This window comes from Juglans microcarpa x Juglans regia, chromosome 5S (genome assembly GCF_004785595.1).
Source record: "Juglans microcarpa x Juglans regia isolate MS1-56 chromosome 5S, Jm3101_v1.0, whole genome shotgun sequence".
NCBI classification, from domain to species: Eukaryota; Viridiplantae; Streptophyta; class Magnoliopsida; order Fagales; family Juglandaceae; genus Juglans; species Juglans microcarpa x Juglans regia.
In genome coordinates, this window is record NC_054603.1 from 380878 (window position 1) to 400898 (window position 20021).

Below are 20021 nucleotides of genomic sequence, written 5' to 3' on the forward strand. Positions count from 1 at the left end.
CTTCCAACAAAGTATGTGAAAGTTTACATAATAGGTAAATTGGGTTTTTGTTGTACTACTTTGTCAAATTTTTTTTTGGTACATGGGAGAGAAGAATTCGATATTTGATTCTCTTAATAAAAAATTAAAGTGTTGCTAATTGATCTAAAGCACCTTGACACTGCCTTGTCAAATATTAAGTGAAAAGATAATGTATAAACATGGTATTTGTTGATTGGTTAGGCTAATGAAACATTTTGACATGGTTCTACATATTTTTGAATCTAGTAAGACTTGGAGAGATTTTAAGGGATCCATCCATTATGTAACCCAACAAAATACTCAATTTGTTTTTTTCTCGTTTCTAAAGGAATGGAATGATATACATACAATATTTTTTATAATTTAATTTTAATTATAGAGCATTTCATGTCAAATTTGAAATTCAAAATAAAATAGTTATACAAATATTATTTATTTTAATGCATAAATAAACGTTGTGACCAAACTTTGGAACCCGACCTACCCAACGAAAGTCGGTTACATCAGCCCTACCCACGTTTCCAACTCCATTGCTACAATGCCGTCTTGTCGTGGACTACTATGTTTCAACTTCCATTTATATGTTCGTTCGGGGTGTTGAACTTAAAACCAAAAAATGCAAAATGCTTGGTACTCACGTCAACAGTAAATAATATACTGTTTAAATTAGGCATCTTTGTACACATCCAAAACCCTTAACAAATAATATGTAAGAAATTTTCCTTCATTGTATTGACTTCCTTTTCTTAATTTTCTTTTAATAATCTGGTGTGATATCTCAGAGTCCAAATAAGTCAGTATTTTGTTCCGGGGTTTGCTAATCTCTTCGTTTGTTTTCGCTAAATATCTCGTATCATCTAATCATTATAATTTTTTTATTTTTAATATAAAATAAAATAAATAATTTAATTTTTTTAAATTTTAAAATAAAAATAATATTAAAAATATATTTTAATAATATTTTATTTAAATTTTTAACACTATTCCGAACGCATCTAAAACAAAGGAGCCCTAAATTTAATCGTACGGCTGCAATTGACCCATTCTCTCCTCTACAAATAAGTCGTGCAAAGCAGCATCGTGGATTCACCTAACTCCCGCAGCTACTAATCACCGCCACTCTACTCTTCTTTCTCTTTCGGCTCACGCGCTCTCTCTCAGTCACACAGATCCGATCTCAGCTATGGCCACCATCCGGCTCGTCAAGGCCCGACAGATCTTCGACAGCCGTGGAAACCCGACCGTCGAGGTTTCATTCTCCTTGGATCCTCTCTCTCCGATATTCACTTTTGACAGTATTTTTATTAGGCTTTCGACTCATTTCCAATTCTCTGTTAACTTTCTTGCAAACGAAACTTTCCTTTGGTTATTAGAAGATCGAGTGCTTTTCTTTTACTAATTAATTGATCCATGCTTCGCATCCATTTATGTGACTTATTTTTGGATTTTCCGAGCTCCTTTCGTGATTTTTGAGGTATACGTGAGGTTCGAATGCATTTTTAAAATTTGTGCTTATCACTGTAGGTTGACGTGACATGTTCACATGGCATTTTTGCTAGAGCCGCTGTTCCAAGTGGTGCATCCACTGGTATGTTTCTTTGTTTTCCTACCGACACTGTTGATTGATCTCGGATGTTGCTGAGATTGAGAGATGTTTGAAAAGTAGTTTAGGATCTTACGGGTTGTGTTATTGTTTTAAATTTCCCGACAACTTTTTGGTGGAAAAATCATGATTTTCCCGTTAATTGCATCTTTTTGATTCCCTTTTTAGGAGTTTACGAGGCCCTTGAACTAAGAGATGGAGGGTCAGACTACCTTGGAAAAGGGGTGTTGAAGGTGAGTTATGATTTACCGCTTGGTGGGTTGATGCTGAGTTATATATATATATATATATATGTCTATATATTAAAAATATGTATACTTTTTATGAGTATATATATACTCATCATATATATATATATATCTATATTTTCTCATATACCGATCCTCTATATGTGTAGGCTGTTGAGAATGTCAACAAGATCATCGGCCCTGCCTTGATTGGAAAGGTTGGTTGAATCTCGTGCTTTCCCTGAATTTCACCCCTCTTGTTTGTTTTGTCAATATGGTTGACTGCATATTAACAGCCGTACTCAATTAATGCTTTGGACAGGACCCAACTGAGCAGGCTGCTATCGATAACTTCATGGTTCAACAACTTGATGGAACTGTTAATGAGTGGGGTTGGTGCAAACAGAAGGTACAATACCAGATTGCTTTTGTAATTACTTCATAGTATGAATCTGATGCCCCGTGTGGTGTTTTAGCTTGGAGCAAATGCCATACTTGCTGTGTCTCTTGCAGTCTGCAAAGCTGGGGCTATTGCTAAGAACATTCCTCTTTACAAGGTATATCTAAGTCCGCTGTTTAACTATGTACTGCTCTTGCATGCTTCTTTAACCACTTGTTATAGGTATATTAAGGTTTCGTATTTTCTACACCCCCATAATCTCCAAATTTGGCTCTTAAGTAATGTTCAGTGACATGTAGGCCGTTAATCACCAGAGAATCTTCTATGATTTTTTTTTTGGGCTTAGCTTGAAGCTGGATTTGATCATTGTATTACTGCCTCTTCTGGATGCAGCATATCGCAAACCTTTCTGGCAACAAGAAGTTGGTGTTGCCTGTTCCTGCTTTCAATGTGATTAATGGTGGATCACATGCAGGAAACAAGCTTGCAATGCAGGCATGTTTCTTGAAATAGTTTCCTCTTATATTGTAACAGTGTTCATTGATTATGAGCTTCTGATCAACTTGCGTCTACAGGAGTTCATGATTCTTCCTGTAGGTGCTTCTTCTTTCAAGGAGGCAATGAAGATGGGTGTGGAAGTATATCACAATTTAAAGGTTGGTTTTAGTTTTTTTTTTTTGGGGGGGGGGGGGGGGGCAATTGCATTTGTGTTTCTTTGGTTATCACTCAGGAATCATGTAATGAGTCTCTTGTTATTCCAATCATTTTTTGTAATAAAAAGTGCTTTATCCGAATCACCTAAGTGAACTGATCCATATGGTCTTCTTGTTTCGTAATATTTAGGTTTTAATTGAACCCGTTCCTTATACATGGAATGATGAACTTACATGCCCACAAGGATTTTAGCTGTCGCATACATAATATCTGTCTTGTTAGTGCTCATACATAATTTCAAAATTCACTTCTACTCTCTCATACTGACTATTGTGTCTTTTGCTTTTCAGGCTGTAATTAAGAAGAAATATGGTCAGGATGCGACAAATGTTGGTGATGAAGGTGGCTTCGCTCCTAATATTCAGGTGAACTTCATTGTTTGATAGACGGTCTGGGCATTTAATTATGTTGCTTGTTTAGTTTTCATGGTACTAGCTTCTTCACTTCCTTTTTTCTGCAAATCCAGGAAAACAAGGAGGGTCTTGAATTGCTCAAAATAGCCATTGCTAAAGCTGGTTACACAAGCCAAGTTAGTTTTTCTTTCTTTTCCTTTATAGTTGTTTCGAGGCTTTAATATATCAAGATATTAGAGCTTACTGACAATTTCCTTTATTATATCAGGTTGTCATTGGTATGGATGTTGCTGCATCAGAATTTTATGGACAAGATAAAACATATGACCTGAACTTCAAGGAAGAGGTGAGTGGGTGTTATTCTCTAGGTGATTGCAATATTTGAAATTTGGACTAAATCTGGTTATTAGTACATTTGAATCAGAATCAGAGCCAGACTCATTAGAGACTTTAAATATTTGAGCTAATGAGGTTTGAGAACTGAATCTGTTAATAATATTTGGAGCTTTCTAGTTCATGGACTTGTTTTAGCATAAATTCCTACATACCATAGTTTACTTTTATATTTAGCTCAATACCATATCCTGGATTTTTCAACACATACTCCATGTTACCCGACTCTGTTTGCTTGACTTGGTAGGAAAGGGCCATCAGGTTAAACCCCTATATACAAATTGGTCAATCATGGTTGGGTCTTACCTTTTATCCGCTTTGATCAAATTGCTTTTGTGGTTAAAAATCTATATACTAATTCTTATGTTTACCTGCACAGAACAATGATGGTTCACAAAAGATCTCAGGTGATGCTCTAATAAATCTGTACAAGTCATTTGTGTCTGAGTACCCTATTGTATCAATTGAAGATCCGTTTGACCAAGATGACTGGGAACACTACTCAAAGCTTACTGCTGAAATTGGAGAGAAAGTACAAATTGTTGGTGATGATCTTTTGGTCACCAATCCCAAGGTTAGTATGGTTTCCTAAAACCATTTTTTCCTTCTTTTAAACTTATTTTGTAATGGTATAAGTGAACAAACTGCAAGGGCCTTTTGGTCACCGATCCCAAGGTTAGTAATTATGTTATAATATTACTAACTGGTGCAACTCTGAAATGAAAAACACCATTAATGCATGCAGAGGGTTGAGAAGGCAATCAAAGAAAAATCTTGCAATGCCCTTCTTCTCAAGGTGCCTTTTTGAATCTCTCTCTCTCTCTCTCTCCCTCTCTCTCTCTCTCCCCAATGGGATTATTGGGGCTTTTTTATGACTATTCACTTATATATGGATCACTCCCTAATGTGGTTTGGGAACAGGTCAATCAAATTGGATCTGTAACTGAGAGTATTGAAGCCGTAAAAATGTCCAAGCAAGCTGGTTGGGGAGTGATGGCTAGCCACCGCAGGTATGAATCGACCATGAATTCTGCAGAAGATAGTGTTATCCAATTGTCATCACTGTATCCATTGAAGTGACAGTTACTAATATAGTTTACTCTTATCCGATTGCAGTGGTGAGACTGAGGATACATTCATTGCTGATCTCTCTGTGGGTCTGGCTACGGTAATTATGTGCTCTGAGTTCTTATTCTGAGTACCTTGTATTGTTAAGAGTCTTGATTTGGCTCAATATAAGGATTTCCTCATGATATATATATATATATATATATATATATATGTTTTTTTACCAGGGTCAAATTAAGACAGGAGCCCCGTGCAGGTCAGAGCGTCTTGCAAAATATAACCAGGTTAGCATTCTGAGTTTGCACTACCAGTAATTTTTGCTTCTGATGTCACAATATTATACCATGTTTATATAATTTTCTGCAGAACTTAAACAAAATGTCTTGGGATGGTTCTTACATTTCTATTTTATTGTGTTTTGTAGCTCTTGCGTATTGAAGAGGAGCTTGGTTCGGAAGCAGTCTATGCTGGAGCAAACTTCCGGAAGCCTGTTGAACCCTATTAGAATTTTCAGGAATTGGTGTTTACATCTTTACATGGGACTTGAGAGCAAATGGGGGTTCCAAATGCAGCGAATAAGTTTATACATAGAGTGGCTTTTTAGTCATGTGAAACTTGAGACCTTTTTCTTAATAATTTTCACGGCCGTTTTGTTACGAGAGCCTAAAACAAATGCTGTACTGAGAAATCTACTTAATTTGAAGCATGTTTAATCATTAACTAGATTTGAGTTTGCTTTCTTTGTTGGCCTCTGTTAACTTTTTGGAAGTGTTTTGATCAAAGTTTTGAATTTCGTTTTCATGACCATTCTGGTTGAGGTATTGAAATAAAATATTTCGATACCAGTCTGTTTCAATGTACCATTTGGATAAATTATATATATCTATATATAAAAAATTTATATTATAAAATAACATCAATACAAGTATTTGCGTGCTTCACCAATGGGATCATATGGGTATATAGGCCACTTAGGACGACTTATTGCTGGGGCAGTAAAGTCAATCATTCACAGTTAAGTCTCAATGCAAGGGATTTTATTTTTTACTAAGTTGAAGTCTAACAACAATAGATAGATAAATATGACTTGCATTAAAAATTATCCTAATTTGATTAGTATGATTTAGAAAATTACTATGCATTGTTATTTTTACGAGAAAAAAGAAAATTCAATAGCTGGGAAGCAATGGAATTAATATATTAAGAGCACTAGATGACCAAGTTTACAAATTTTTCTCACAAGAAAAGCAAAAACAAAAAAACAAAAAAGATAAAGAAAAAGTGTCTAAACAAAGAAAATAAGAAAAGGGAACATAGTAATTCTCGAGACCAATGCAAACTTTGCATTTAAAAGGTTTAAATCCCGTCCGCTAAGAAATGAATGAAAGATCCAACGGTCAAGAACTATGGAAGTAGAAGTGTGGCTGGTTAAATGAATATAATTTCGGATTGTTTTGGCCGAAATACTATAATCTAGCCAGAATGGACCGAAATTTCTGGAATTTGACCCGGAACGGAACAACCCATTATACTGTTTCGATTACTGTTTTGGCATTAAAAACTCTAACCATTCTGATCAGAACGCAACGAAATTAAAAACTTCGATTTTGATATACTTTTAGCTTCCACTTCCTTGCAGCTACTCTCTAAAACATGAAATCAAACATGCTCACGATATGCTATGGAAATTAGCTCGCCTAGTGATGCACCTGCAATGTGCATGTTTCGTTGGCCTCAGAAAAAGCTTTGGCTATCTAAATTCCAAAGACGGTCATGTTGTGAAATTTATCGTATTGATTGCACTTCATTGGACAAGGATTTCTATGGTCTGATTTCAATAACACTTAAAACGGCACTATTGATTATACGTGACAATTAACTGGTTCATTGAGTTGAATTATACCTTATCTCAAGTAGACTCGGCTTCGGCAATGTTACCCGTCCATCTTTACAATTACTACCAATATTTCTACCCTCGTATCAGCTAACTTATTGATAGGGGTGTAAATTCAAACCGAAAAACCGGTCCGGTTTAATCGATTTTAAACCGGTCCAGTTCGGGACCGATTCTTAGAATGTAAAAACTGGCCGGTTCAGGTCCGGTTTTGGTTTTAGGATTTTTCAGACCGGACCGGATCGGTTGGTAAAAAATATATATAAAAAATAATATTTGTATTATTGTATATATAAGTTTTATACAAAATATTATATATATATATATATTAATATATATAAGTTTTATATATTATGTATAATTATAAATTTTTATGTGAAATTTTTATATATAATATATATAATTATATATATTCATATATGAAATAATTTCTTATTATAATTTATAAATTATTACATAAAATGTTAATACTAAATCACTAAAAGTTTATAACTAATACTAATATATAACTTATAATTATACCAATAGTCTAATATTAATACTATTATATAGTCTAATATATTAATAAAAGTATAAAACAAATTTTTTTAAAAGTTTTTTTTTTTTTTTTTATAAACAAATTTTTAATGACAAATTGTAAAACTTACATTTAAAAAAAATCAGAAAACCGGACCGGAAACTGGTAAAATCGGAAATACTGGTTTAGGAGAGTAACCGGTGCGTAATCGGTTTTAAAAAATACAAAACCAGTACATACCGATTCAATCCTAGATTTTGTCCAAAACCAAACTGAACCGGACCGGTTAAACCCATACTTACTGATGCGCCATTGTTACCTCCCAACACTTGAAGTGAAGTGCAATAATGTTTGTTGCTTTGATCCATGTAGAGGTCGGGTTAGAGCACAAAGTTACACCATTTGATTAGACAAATTAAGCTAAAGCCATTGCAAGGGGGAAGAGGAAAGTTTGCCCAAGCTATCACGATCTGTTCTGTTGTTTTACATGAGAAGTGTTCAATGCAAAAAGAAAATGTCAGTAAACCATGTACAATACCAAAAAAAAAAAAAGATCATGCTACAGACCCCTGGAGCTTCCCAGCGGGGAGCTCCCGCTGGGGTGTAGTATTATTTTATGTATTTATTTAAAGTAATTTTTTATATAAATTTTTTAATATTTTAAAAAAATAAAATAAATTTAGAACATTATTAAAAAAATATTTTCTTAATTAGAAAGTAAAAAAAAAATTATTAAAAAATACCCAGCGGGAGGTCTAGTATTTTCCTAAAAAAAAATGGTAAAAATTAATGATAAGAAACGCACGCTGGCACTCTAGTCGGATGAGCAGTCGGAGGAGAAAAAAAGAAATATAAAAGCTTTTCTTAATTAGTGAATTGCAGGCTGTGGGGTTCGAACCCACGCGCACTTATGTGCAGCAGATCTTAAGTCTGCCCCCTTAACCTCTCGGGCAAACCTGCGGTTATGCAACCTTTTTCCTCACTTTATAATTAAAATTTAACTTCAGTGTTATTTGAGCGTTGGTTAAAATATATAAAACCCTAGATCGATCGATGGATCGACTAGAATTGACTCGTTGAGGGAAACGGGGAGAGATAGAGAGAGGGACGAAAGCTGAATCGAAGAGTTCTTTTCGTTTTGGTATTTCTTTGTTTCAAGTCGGAAGAAAATCAATCAGAGCAGGGAGGATGGCGGAACACTTGGCTTCGATATTCGGGACTGAGAAGGACAGGGTGAATTGCCCCTTCTACTTCAAGATCGGGGCTTGCAGGCACGGCGACCGGTGCTCCAGGCTCCACACCAAGCCAACCATCAGCCCCACCCTCTGCCTCTCCAACATGTACCAGCGCCCCGACATGCTCACCAACCCTGCCCCACAGGCTCAGCCCAACCCCAACCTCGATCCTGCTCACATCCAAGAACACTTCGATGATTTCTACCAGGACCTGTTTGACGAGCTCTCCAAGTACGGCCACATCGAGAGCTTGAACATCTGCGACAATTTGGCCGATCACATGGTCTCTCTCTCCCCCCCTCTGTATCTGTCTGTCTTTCGGAAAATAAAATAAATTAGTTTTAATTAAAAAACATGTGTTTGTGAGCAGGTGGGCAATGTGTACGTTCAGTTTAGAGAGGAAGAAGATGCCGCCAACGCACTTCGGAATTTGACCGGAAGGTTTTACTCAGGTTTTTATTTATGCCCTAGGGTTTTCCTTTTCCTTTTCTGTTTGTTGTACGCAGGCACGTGCATATGATAAGCCAGATTACTCAAGTAGCGGGGAACATGGATGATGTATTAACTAATTGATGCTCGAATTACCTCACCTCGTTCATGACTCATGACTGCTGGACTGGTTTTGGAAATTCTTTTCGTCCTTCAAAATTTTCTTTTTGAACATTGTTATTTGTTCCTGTGGAGGATAATTAATTAGAAATCTAATTATTAAAACACTCCTTGTTTCTACTTTTTGTCAGTTTTTTTTTTTTTTTAATAAGTACTTTTTGTTAGTTTTTAAAACTTTTGATATCTGAAATTCCTCAACTACGTGGGAGGAATTCCATGCTAAGAAGTCTGGCTTCAACTGGAAGTTATAGTTTGGCTCTAAAAGGATTTATCGCGAGAACACACCACAATGGAATCAAAGGGTTGAAAAGAAAAGAAAAGAAAAAGGAAGCTGGAAATGCATACTTCTGATATATAGTTATGAGTAATCGCTTATAAAAATTAAGTGGCTTAATTTTCTTGATTGGCCGTGGCTTTTGATGGCCTACAGAATGTCGGTGGTGGATCTAGGCCAATTCCCAAGTCCTCAAATTACGTGAGCTACAGAAGTTTTTTCCTGCCCTTAAAATCTTTCAGTTATGTAATCTATAGAATGTCTTTTCGGTACTCGTTCTGGTTCATTTCCTGGAAGATTGAATTGTCTCATGGGATCTTTACCACTGTTCTTTAACTATTTCCTGCTCTTTACTTGGTTTTACTGTGTCATCATAATACTAGTACTGTTATAAGTAGAAATATTCTGTTATTTTAATTTCATAAAAGTAGCATTGTGACAGTTTTATTACTATCCAATGTACTAGGGCGCCCCATTATTGTGGACTTCTCTCCGGTCACAGATTTTCGTGAAGCTACATGTAGACAGTATGAGGAAAATGTTTGCAATCGGGGGGGCTACTGCAATTTCATGCATCTGAAGAAAATTAGCAAGTGAGTTTTTTGTTGTTATAAAAAGAAGTTTGTTGACCTCTACACGTTCAAATTATTTCTTGTTGATTTGGTTGCTAATGTTTTTTTTTTTTTTTTTAAATGTAAATTTTAGGGATTTGAGGAGGAAATTGTTTGGGAGAAACAGACGACGGCGTAGCCGCAGTCGAAGCAGGAGTCGCAGTCCTGCTAGGTACCGTGGTTATGAGGAACATCCTCGTGGCGGTCGTGGTTTTGGTAGAGGTGGCGGTCGTGGTTATGGTAGAAGAGACGAGGACAGAGATTTCCGCTACCATGATAGGGGCAGGAGGCCTAGAAGCCGCAGTCCTGGACGTAGAGGGGAACGGAGTAGAAGCCCTGGGGGAAGGAGGAATAGGAGTCCGGTCAGGGAAAGTAGTGCTGAAAGAAGAGCTAAGATTGAGCAGTGGAATAGGGAAAGGGAACAGGTGGACTCTGGTCCGAAGAACAATGAGGGCAGAATTGACGATGACAGGAATGGTTTTGCACAGAACAGTGATGAGTATAATGACCCTGAGCAGCAGCAGCGTGGCCAATACGATTATTAGCCAAATTGGGTGTTTCTGGTTTGTCCCAGTTCTCTTTTTAAAGATTGATCAGAATTTTTGTTTCTTGGACATAGAATATTGTTCTCTCTTATACAGCCTATTTAGAAAGTGTAGCTTACTACCCATTTCCACTGTGCAGGCGGAGTACAGGTTCTCTGTCATGTGTTATTGAAAGTAGAATTCTGTTTCTTTTAAAGTTTTTCTCCCCCTTCTATACAAAAAATAAAAAAGAATCAAATAGGTGATAAAATATAGAATTGCGATTTTGGTGCTGCAATGCATTTGTTATGCTTTAAATTTCACTTCCAATCTTAATCAGGTAATTGCATTCATTTTCTTTCTAATAATATTTTGTTTTTCGTTCTTCAGTTGAATGCTACTTTTATGCATGTTTTATGTGATTACAAAGTGATTTTTTATTTTTTATTTTTAATGCTAAGGGGAATAGGCATGTTGCTAGGTAAGTTCTCTTCAAGATTAGAAGGCCTCTATAAAAAAAACAGATATAGTTCTTGGGGCAAAATGAAAAGCACTTTTCAAAGAATTTAGGTGTCGTTTGGATTCGAAGATGAGTTGAGATGAGTTGTGAATAGTAATGAGATGAGTTGTGAATAGTAGTGAGATTTGTGAGTTAAAGTTTATGAATAGTAATAAATAGTAGTGAGATGAGTTGAAATGAGTTGAGATAGATTGCGAATACAATTGTTACTTTTTCCTGATGTTAAGCCATTACATGCGGGAAAATTTTATAAGGAGTCTTTTTTATTTTGTTGAAGTGTGGAACTCTTCAAACAGACATATCTGAGGTTTTGAATTTTTGTCCACCCAAATGTACTCCTATGAAAATTTGCAATCTTACCACTTTACGAGTTTTGCAGGTTCAGGTGTTCCTGCTTCCCAGGACCGTGCCTCAGTTTTCTCAGGCTTACCATGATATTTGTATACAGGTTGGCTGTTGTCTCGGGAGGATGTGTGCAGGACGTAAAGTATGTGATGTGGAAGCATTGCTGACTCTCTTGGAGCTTCATACGAGAGAAGGCATGTTTTGTCAAGATTTCTATCTTTTGGAGAACAGACTTTTAAGTTATGTAGGACTTGGAAACAGCAATGGTTTAAATTTAATGTGAGGTCATTTGGCATAATGATTTAGTTTTCTGACTATATATCTTTGATCTCTTCCAGTGATATTCTGTTGTTGACAAGAACTAAGAAGTATTGTTTTGTCAGTGAGATTTTCTTTGTTAAATTATCTCGACGTCCAGTATTATTAATTATATATTGCTTTAGAGGATGATTTATGGCTGGGGATACCAAAGTTCCCAAACAGAGCCACCGCTTGGTAGATGGTTTGAAATCTGATAGATAGAATTGAAGACAGAAAGCTCTTCTGTGGATGATTAATGATATATCAACTTATCTTTTTCACAAGTTTTTTAAAAGACTAGCCGCCGGTGAATTCGGAAATTATGAACGGAAATGCAGCCTTCCCCGCTCGTAAGTTCTAAAGATGATGAATCAAATATCAAATATCAATCACCCTATTCTACTGCATTTACTTTTAATTGTGTAGAGTATATTTAATAAAGTGCTTATATTATATAATTTAATTTGTAAGATAAATTTTAAATTTTGAATTTTACTATTTAAGTGTATTCTACATATTATCAATAAAATAACTCTTTTTGCTAATTTGGAATTTCTGCCCTTATCAAGATAAGGCATTCACCATATCATAGATCTAGTTGGGTCTCGTTTGTTTTTGTAGATAAGATGAGCATAGTTGATATTAAAATTAAAAATTAAATAAAATATTATTAAAATATATATTTTTAATATTATTTTTATTTTAAAATTTGAAAAAGTTGAATTATTTATTTTATATTATATTAGAATTAAAAAAATTATAATAATCAGATGAGATGAGATGTATTGAAAGGAGTTGAAAATAAACGAGGTTTTATTCTATTAGATATAATTGAACTAGATACATCAAAGTCAAAAACTTTCGAAATTATATTTTAATAAATTACACAAAAGTAAATTAAGACGTGGCTTAATGAGATTATTTAAATAAAATTAATTTTATAATTTAGTTTGTAAATGTTAAACTGAGTTGAGTTGAAATGATAAAATATTGTTAGAATATTATTTTTTAATATTATTATTATTTTAGAATTTAAAAAAATTAAATTATTTATTATATTTTATATTAAAATTTAAAAATTTTATAATAATAAAATAAAATAAATTGAGATAAATTTAATAAACAAACTAAGCTTAATCCACCACGTCAAGTTGGGTGAATTTATGAATTATAAAAATTTATTTTTGTAAAACGTGGTTAAAGTATTTCTGATGACCCAATCGTGAGGCGCCAAAGAATACTGGGTATGCAGTCAGGTCACTGCTGCTCTTCAGTCTTCGCAGCACCAGCAAACCAAACAGCCATTTGAAGTGTACCAAAGCTCACAGCCTGTGCGTCATAGCACACGTCATCAAGTAGGCGCAAAGTAGTGGTGTTGCGGTGCTATTCCCTTGGAAGAAAATCAACAAACACAGAACATGGATCTGGATTTTCTTCCCCACGCTCTAATACCCTCATGGACCTCAGTGAGTAACCCTTGCTTCGAATCAACCGCCACAAGTTCGTAACATACCATATCTAATCCATTGATTATCTAATCGTTTTCTTATACGCTTGGGGCTTCAGGTCGCTATCTTAGCTTCAATCTTTACGTAGTTGGCCATCATTGGATCTGTAGTAACTACTACCTGGAAAAGCTGTTCCCGGTGTATTTTACAGAACGGTGCCCGTGATCACTATTGTTGCAATGGTCTGTGCTTACATACATATGTGTTTCCATCAGTGTATCTAATTTTTCTTGTGTCGAGATTCTGAGGTTCAGCGTGCCTGTTTATGAGTTCTTTTGCTATCCTTTTCTTCCCCGATCAAGGTTTGCTTTTGCTTATTGAGCTGGTTGGACTTCTTGCGATTGGTGCAAAAATGAATTACATGTCACCCTCTATATGTGCTCACGGCCTTCAATTAGTTATTCGTTTTTTTTTTTTTTCACCAAGTATCGCTTCCAATTTATTCACATGTGTCTTAGGACTAGAAGCATTTGACTAAGCTCTAGCTTCCCATGACGGGAAGAGAATATGTGGTTTTGTACCAGAAATAGCTGTAGAGTTCTAAATCAAATTAAAGTATTGCATAAAAAAAAAAAGAAAAAAAAAGAAGAAGAAGAAAATGCTCTCCACTGAATCACTGATGTGGTCCTGTTCTGATTTGTGAATTCGTAGACGCCCAAAACCCTGCTGGAAAATCCAGTACTGCATTAGATGCATATTGGGCGTATCCCACTTTCAAATAACAACTAGGTTGTCAAGCAGTCACCTACATTTTGTTTGCCATAAACCTCTATGGATATGTCGGTTACTCGGATGTACTTGGACCAATTCATAAGAAACCACTACTAATTAGTCAAAGCGTGCAGTTTTGAAGGCTTTGCAGGAATTTTTTTTTGTTTGGTTTTCTTCTTCCAGAAGTTAAACATAAATTGAGATTACACTGCTGCAAGTTTGAACTTACTGTGCATGTGGATATAAACATGATAACAATGTTTGCCGGTGATATCATGTAGAGGGCTTGAGTTGCTATCTGCAACTTTTGTGCTCAGTTTTCTTGCAAGTTAAAATTGATAATTATTATTTTTCTCCAATTCGGTGGCTGAAATTTTATGAAACTTACTCATTGCAGCTCTGAGGGTTCAGCTGTGATAAACTTATATTAAAGTTGTTGAATAGTACTTCTTCAATCTTCAACTGTCTATTTGTTCACACATGGAAGAGTCTTCATAGTTCATATATATGGCCATGGGATCCTCAAATCCGTACAGACTATTGACTTTAGTTATATTCACCTCACCAGGTCAAAGATATACCTGTTATTTGATATCAAGAGACACCAATGGGGGAAATCCCTTTGCCCCTTGAATCTACATGTTGATTGAAAAAATAGCAGATCATGACAAATATAGTTTTAGCCATTCATTGAAGGTTACCAGCACTCATAAGTTCTGTTGTGGTCATACATAGTAATTCAGAAACTCAACAGATGACCAGATGATTTGGATCTTGAAGAATTGGAAGAATTGGGGTCCCCTGGGGGGGGGGGGGGGGGTAGGTTGTTGGAGGAGGGGTTTGGTCTTTATCTCGTCAATGCAAGTCCATCCCTTTATTGTCATTTCCATTCATGATGATTATTTGATTACATTGATGAAAAAGTACCGAAAACTCTTGCTCCTTGTCTCTAGCCATTTAAATTATTTTGCCTCCTAATCTTTTAACGTTGAGCTTTTTAATCTTTGTTTTATCTGATCAGTTCATGCATTTGCTTTGTTTTTTTATTTTTATTTTTGATGTTAGGTGACCTTGGTGCTCTATACTGCTGGTTGCGAGTAAAGCCGTCTGGGTTCTTTCCCTGAAACCTCATCTCACGGGACCCTAATACGTGACTGGTACTTTTGAAACCACTTATCTTTTTTTATAGATAAATCAATGTAGGTCTGGGGAGCTGTATATAACAAGGAAATAGACTCTAGGTTGGTAATGCCCATAAGTATTTTCTGGCCCATCATCGTAGCTCTTACATGCAGTGAGTAAAAGTTTCCAGCAATTTTCCTCAGTAACAAAAGCTTTATGTTAGGAAAAATGGGAACAATTAACTTTATGGAGGCATGCTAAACTTACAAAGTACGCTCTTATCCTCTCCTCAGATGTAATGGTTAAAAATCTATTAACTCTCTGGTTGCAGCGCCCAAGAAGAATCACATCCTGATATGCTTTGATCCAAATTTGAATTGTTGAATCCTGCTTTAGCTATCGTAGTTAATTACATTCAGAAAAAGAAATGTTGTACATGTGAGATTGAGGGGTAGGGTTGGTTTGCCCATTTTCCATAGGGTGGATTCTTATATAATTTTTCAATTATATTAAGCTAATGAATACACAAGTGATCTTCCACCAGCCTCTTGGATGGCTTAATAAAGAGATGACTATATAATTTTGTCTTAATTGCATCATCTCAGCAACCATTGAGACACAACCCAAAAAAAAAAAAAAAAATTTACCTTTTTTTTCAATGATGAAGGGTTAAGCGTTCATGTTGTTTGCTTCATTCCCTGGAGAAACGTTTTGAGTAATTATCTTATATTGCTATCCTTTATGTCATTGAAGAGGTGGTTTGGAATTCAGTTGAATCCTTCGTTTATGGGCATTGACCTCAAGTACGCGATTTGGTTATCATTTTTTCTGGGGATATTCTTCAATGGTCAACAAATGAGATTTTTACTGTATACATATGAATTTGACTTTTGTAATGACTTTTCATTCTCCACATATTATGGCTCTCTTTCCTGCCTGTGCACTTGAGAATTGGGCTTTTTTTGATTTATTGCCAGTATGTTAGTTCATTATTCGTAATCAGTTAATAATAACATGTCGACTCAAGCCCCTTGTCAACATCATGAGTACAATGGCTTAATTTCTGTTATTATAATCACTGGTGACCATAACATTATATGAGTACTGAAGGATTTCATGACATTATTTAATCAACATTATTATAATGTACAGTCTTTTTTGTTTTTGTTTTGGTTTTCACACAATCTGATTCTCCTGTTGATTTTTCTTTGTTAGAGCTTGAATGATGGGCTGGCTACTTATGAACCTATCAATTCTAGCAAGAAGCATTCAAGATGCTACCATGGGCAGATCAATGATCCTCTACCAACTTTTCTGTTTGGTAATCTGTCGATGCTAAGTAATACTTTATTAACATTTTCAGTTTTTATTTAGACATCATGTGCCATTACTGAAGATTCTATTTAATCTTTTTTCCAGTTATACATCCTAGGAGCTAGACTACTTCGTTTATGAGGAGTATATGACCTCCATGTAAGTGCAGTACCATGTGGGCTATGCCTATTACCTTATTAATAGAACTTCTTGATTACCTAAAAAAAAAAAAAAAAAAAAAAAAAAAAAAAAAAAAAAAAAAAAAAAAAAAAAAGGTGCCCCATGTTATGTAGCTCTAGCCAAGTTCAGGATCGCCTGAAATTCATCTAACCTTTTGTTATGAATTTTCCTGGTCTGGTCTAGATTTTCCCCCTTTTATTATGAACCTATAATTTTACATTTTTCCATCTCTCTTGTTTCTATTAAAACCTATGAAGATATTGATTTGGTATTCGCATATCATTTACTTCACGTATCTAACCTTCTTATACATTATTGTTTTTTTTATAGATGGGACAGGATTGCTGAAAGGTTGGGCTTCATGTTGGTACTTGAAGATCTAGTGTGGATCCCTTTCACTTTAAGCATTAAGGCATGTGACCATGAACTAAATCTTAGATAATATGGAAGATTGTCTGTGTTTCTCTGTACAAGCAGATACACAGCAGATAGTACTTGCGCTATTGGTTAAACAAGCGATTTTGAATTCAGATCAAATGAGTGTTGTTAAAAACTACATGGTACATACAGACTAGTCAGATTAATTCTACACGAGAGAGAAATATGGTTCCATTTCCAAGTGATGATTAAATCCAAACCTGGAGAGAAAATATATAGGAAAACACGGAACTTAAGGGGTAAGTGGCAACTTAGGAAAAGAAACTAAAAGATAATGAATGGGGAATGGAGATAGAAGTTTTAATGTTACTGTAACGAAGGAAAAGATATTCAAACTGCTTAATTGTTGAAAAGATATTCAAGAATGTGGCTTTTATTCCCAAGTTCCCAGAAAAAAGCAGAACAGTCTTACATTTTACACATTGTACAAAAACAAAATTGTTATACATTCATACCCATACAAAATTGAATTGTGTTTAATGCTTTTTTAAATGGGAACTTTGTTGATAGTTGGAATTTTGTCTTGAGTGATTATTATTATTGCTCCTGATAACCCATGTCTTTTCATTCTCTTTATAGCGTTTTTCTTCATCTTTTTGCACGATCACCAATCATAAATGTCAAGTCCCCGTGAAGCCTAAACTTTAGTGTACTTCTATGCATGCTTTAACCACACAACCACTTTTGCAAATATTCACATTATCATCAGATGCACTTCTAATTACGAAGATCATTCAAACATTATTCATTTGATTCTGTGACAGGGTTGGTTGCTTATGATTAACAAACCAAAGTTTACGACAGCTGCTGTAATAGCCAATTTCCTTATAACCAGGCAGGTATATGGTATTTAGAGGAGCTAACAAGCAAAAACATGTATTTAAGAAGAATGCCAAAGCACTTATATGAGGTAAGCCTCCAAAGGTCATTGGGGGAAAGTTCCTTGCTTCCGGTTTCTGGTAAGACTGCTGTATGATTAAATTGCTTACCGTGTTATTGTTCTTTTCTCCTCATCATCAACTTTTTTACACCATTCATTTCAATTGTTATCAATAAAAATTAAGGAGAAACTACTATCTATCATAGCTGGTGCAGGACCCATTATTGGAGTCAGCACTGTCTCTTCCGTGTGGTATTGTTTCTAGCTAGAATATAGTGGACTATCTCTAAAGCTTAGTCCTTTTTCATTGTTTCACCCCTCAAGGGACAGGAGAGGAGGTAAATAGAAAGAGTATATTGCATCGCATCACATCACATTTAATACTAGAGTATAGTATATTCCCTTAAAGGGGACAGATCGAATTTGTGTGTCATACTGATACGTTCATGTTTAGTCTATTAAACATAGTGTAGAAATCTCCATCTCCTTAATGGCGTTATGGAAATTAGTCCTGATGCTTTATGTCTTAAAACTTCCTGACATTGCGATTGTTCTGTTGAAGGGGAGTAGCAAGGCACTGTAATTACCTAGGGCATGTGCTGCTTGCTCTTTCTTCAGTTTACCCTGTTGGAAAAGGTATTTCATGATTCCTTTACACCATGTCTTTCCTTGGAAAATATTTCCATTTTGAGATATCTGTCACTTTGCAGCTCCCCAATTCCATACTTTTATCCCGTCTATCTTCTTATTCTGATAATTTGGAGAGAAATGAGGGATGAAGAAGTCTGGGCAGAATACTATAGACTTGTTCCATGGAGAATATTTACCTTACTTCTATTAGCACCTGGACTTTTTGATCTATCAAATATTGCCGGGTGCAGCAGCTAGAGAGTTCCATGCATTCCGTTCTTTATTTTTATGTTGTTTTTATCCATACTTGTAGTTTTCCTCTTGTTTTCTTTTTCCGGCCTTTGAAAGTGGGACTACTAAATGAGATAGCTTCTTGTGAGTTTATTATATACGACACATTTGACTAAATTAGATCAAGATATTAATGGATGTGTAGGTTATAAAAGGAGTGAAACTTTTTTTCCTTCTTCAAACCCCTCTTCCGTGGAGGTGTAGATTGAATTCGTTATTGAATCCTTCGTTAACTTTCATGCTAATCCCGTCCTGACAAAGCTAACATGAACCAAGCTAAGCTAGCTGGCACAGCTTGGATCTAATCCCACTTGGGGACTATGGTACAGAAAGATTATTCTCCATCAGAGCTCAGAATCTATCGGCCTCCTCAATAATGATTTTTCTTAAAACAATAAGGTTTATGGTTGGGAACGTGGATTAATACCATATGTTTCGTCTGAGCTGCAACACGGCTCCCACACGTGGAGAATTTTTGTCGTCTATCCAAGCCAAACCAACCACTGTGAGTTAGGAAAATGTATATGTTTATATATATATATATATATATATATATATATATATATAGATATATTTCATTTTCTATGGGGCACAACGAACATTGGCATTTGATCAGAGGAACTACTTCCTCTTTTTTTTATATAGTTAGTAGTACAATGAAGGCGGGCACGAGCAATAAAGCTTGCTTGATATCTGTTAGAAGATCCTTACTTCCTTGCTTTGGAACTGCCTATAATATATATATATATATATATATATATATATATATATATATATATATATATATGTAATCTACTCTATAATCAATGGAATCGTCGAATATGAAAGTGAAAGACGGAGTAGGATAGAAAGGGGACAAAAATACATTGATTTACGATGTCACTATTAATTAGAATAACATTAAATATAATTATACCTAGTTGGTGCAGTTTAGCTATTGTATCTGATATGATTCTAGTGCTCACCAAAGCCCTTCAAACGATAATTTCATACTCAACTTTTCTATTTTATATTTTGAAACAATAATGCTATTTTTTTATATTAAACATTCTTGTATAATTGAAATATATTATTTAATATAAATTACTATAAACTCTTGAAGTCTATCTTAACAAGTTATTCTCATTAAGTTTCATATTTATGATTAAATTCGACTTTAACACTATTTCATAATAGAAGATGAAGCATTTCAAAATAATAATTGTTATTTTTAATTCAAAATAATTATAATCAGAATGCATTAAGAATTTTCATTTCGTTATCGTAATCCAATGCTCGACTCGGAGTACTACAATGTTTTATGATCTACGATACTACCTAATATTTTTTTAATTTTTTA

At 34.9% G+C, this 20021-nt stretch overlaps 2 protein-coding genes, 1 non-coding gene and 1 pseudogene across 5 annotated transcripts; 3 read left to right on the forward strand and 1 right to left on the reverse strand.

Annotated features, from left to right (window-relative positions):
- Positions 1 to 1072: 1072 nt before the first annotated feature.
- Positions 1073 to 5502, forward strand: LOC121268551 (enolase 1). Its single transcript, XM_041172869.1, has 17 exons — positions 1073 to 1270; positions 1546 to 1609; positions 1793 to 1857; positions 2022 to 2069; positions 2174 to 2260; positions 2328 to 2408; positions 2645 to 2746; positions 2827 to 2907; positions 3256 to 3330; positions 3432 to 3494; positions 3587 to 3664; positions 4091 to 4285; positions 4457 to 4507; positions 4633 to 4721; positions 4828 to 4879; positions 5007 to 5063; positions 5204 to 5502. Exons 1-17 carry the CDS (start codon positions 1205 to 1207, stop codon positions 5282 to 5284), a joined length of 1335 nt encoding a protein of 444 aa, XP_041028803.1. The 5' UTR covers positions 1073 to 1204; the 3' UTR covers positions 5285 to 5502.
- A 2565-nt stretch (positions 5503 to 8067) lies between these two features.
- TRNAL-UAA lies at positions 8068 to 8150 on the reverse strand. Its single transcript has one exon. It is a non-coding gene; the product is annotated as a tRNA-Leu (tRNA).
- A 58-nt stretch (positions 8151 to 8208) lies between these two features.
- On the forward strand, positions 8209 to 11713 carry LOC121268553 (splicing factor U2af small subunit B-like). Of its 3 annotated transcripts, none has more exons than XM_041172871.1 (5): positions 8209 to 8708; positions 8796 to 8877; positions 9775 to 9901; positions 10014 to 10482; positions 11412 to 11713. In XM_041172871.1, exons 1-4 carry the CDS (start codon positions 8379 to 8381, stop codon positions 10462 to 10464), a joined length of 990 nt encoding a protein of 329 aa, XP_041028805.1. In that variant the 5' UTR covers positions 8209 to 8378; the 3' UTR covers positions 10465 to 10482; positions 11412 to 11713. The 3 variants fall into 3 exon arrangements, with proteins under 3 accessions (XP_041028805.1, XP_041028807.1, XP_041028806.1); XM_041172873.1 differs by having other exon boundaries at positions 8238 to 8708; positions 11343 to 11713; XM_041172872.1 differs by lacking the exon at positions 11412 to 11713 and having other exon boundaries at positions 8238 to 8708; positions 10014 to 10987.
- Positions 11714 to 12818: 1105 nt separating this feature from the next.
- Positions 12819 to 18836, forward strand: LOC121268555 (annotated as a pseudogene).
- The last annotated feature ends 1185 nt before the right edge of the window (positions 18837 to 20021 follow it).

What these genes read in the sequence shown, in the direction of transcription:
- LOC121268551 (XM_041172869.1), top strand. Translation starts at nt 1,205, where the DNA reads ATGGCCACCATCCGGCTCGTCAAGGCCCGACAGATCTTCGACAGCCGT. An exon ending in GCAATGCCCTTCTTCTCAAG is followed by an intron (nt 4,508 to 4,632) that starts GTGCCTTTTTGA and finishes GTTTGGGAACAG; the next exon opens with GTCAATCAAATTGGATCTGT. An exon ending in GTCTTGCAAAATATAACCAG is followed by an intron (nt 5,064 to 5,203) that starts GTTAGCATTCTG and finishes TGTGTTTTGTAG; the next exon opens with CTCTTGCGTATTGAAGAGGA.
- LOC121268553 (XM_041172871.1), top strand. Translation starts at nt 8,379, where the DNA reads ATGGCGGAACACTTGGCTTCGATATTCGGGACTGAGAAGGACAGGGTG. An exon ending in GACCGGAAGGTTTTACTCAG is followed by an intron (nt 8,878 to 9,774) that starts GTTTTTATTTAT and finishes CCAATGTACTAG; the next exon opens with GGCGCCCCATTATTGTGGAC. An exon ending in CATCTGAAGAAAATTAGCAA is followed by an intron (nt 9,902 to 10,013) that starts GTGAGTTTTTTG and finishes TGTAAATTTTAG; the next exon opens with GGATTTGAGGAGGAAATTGT.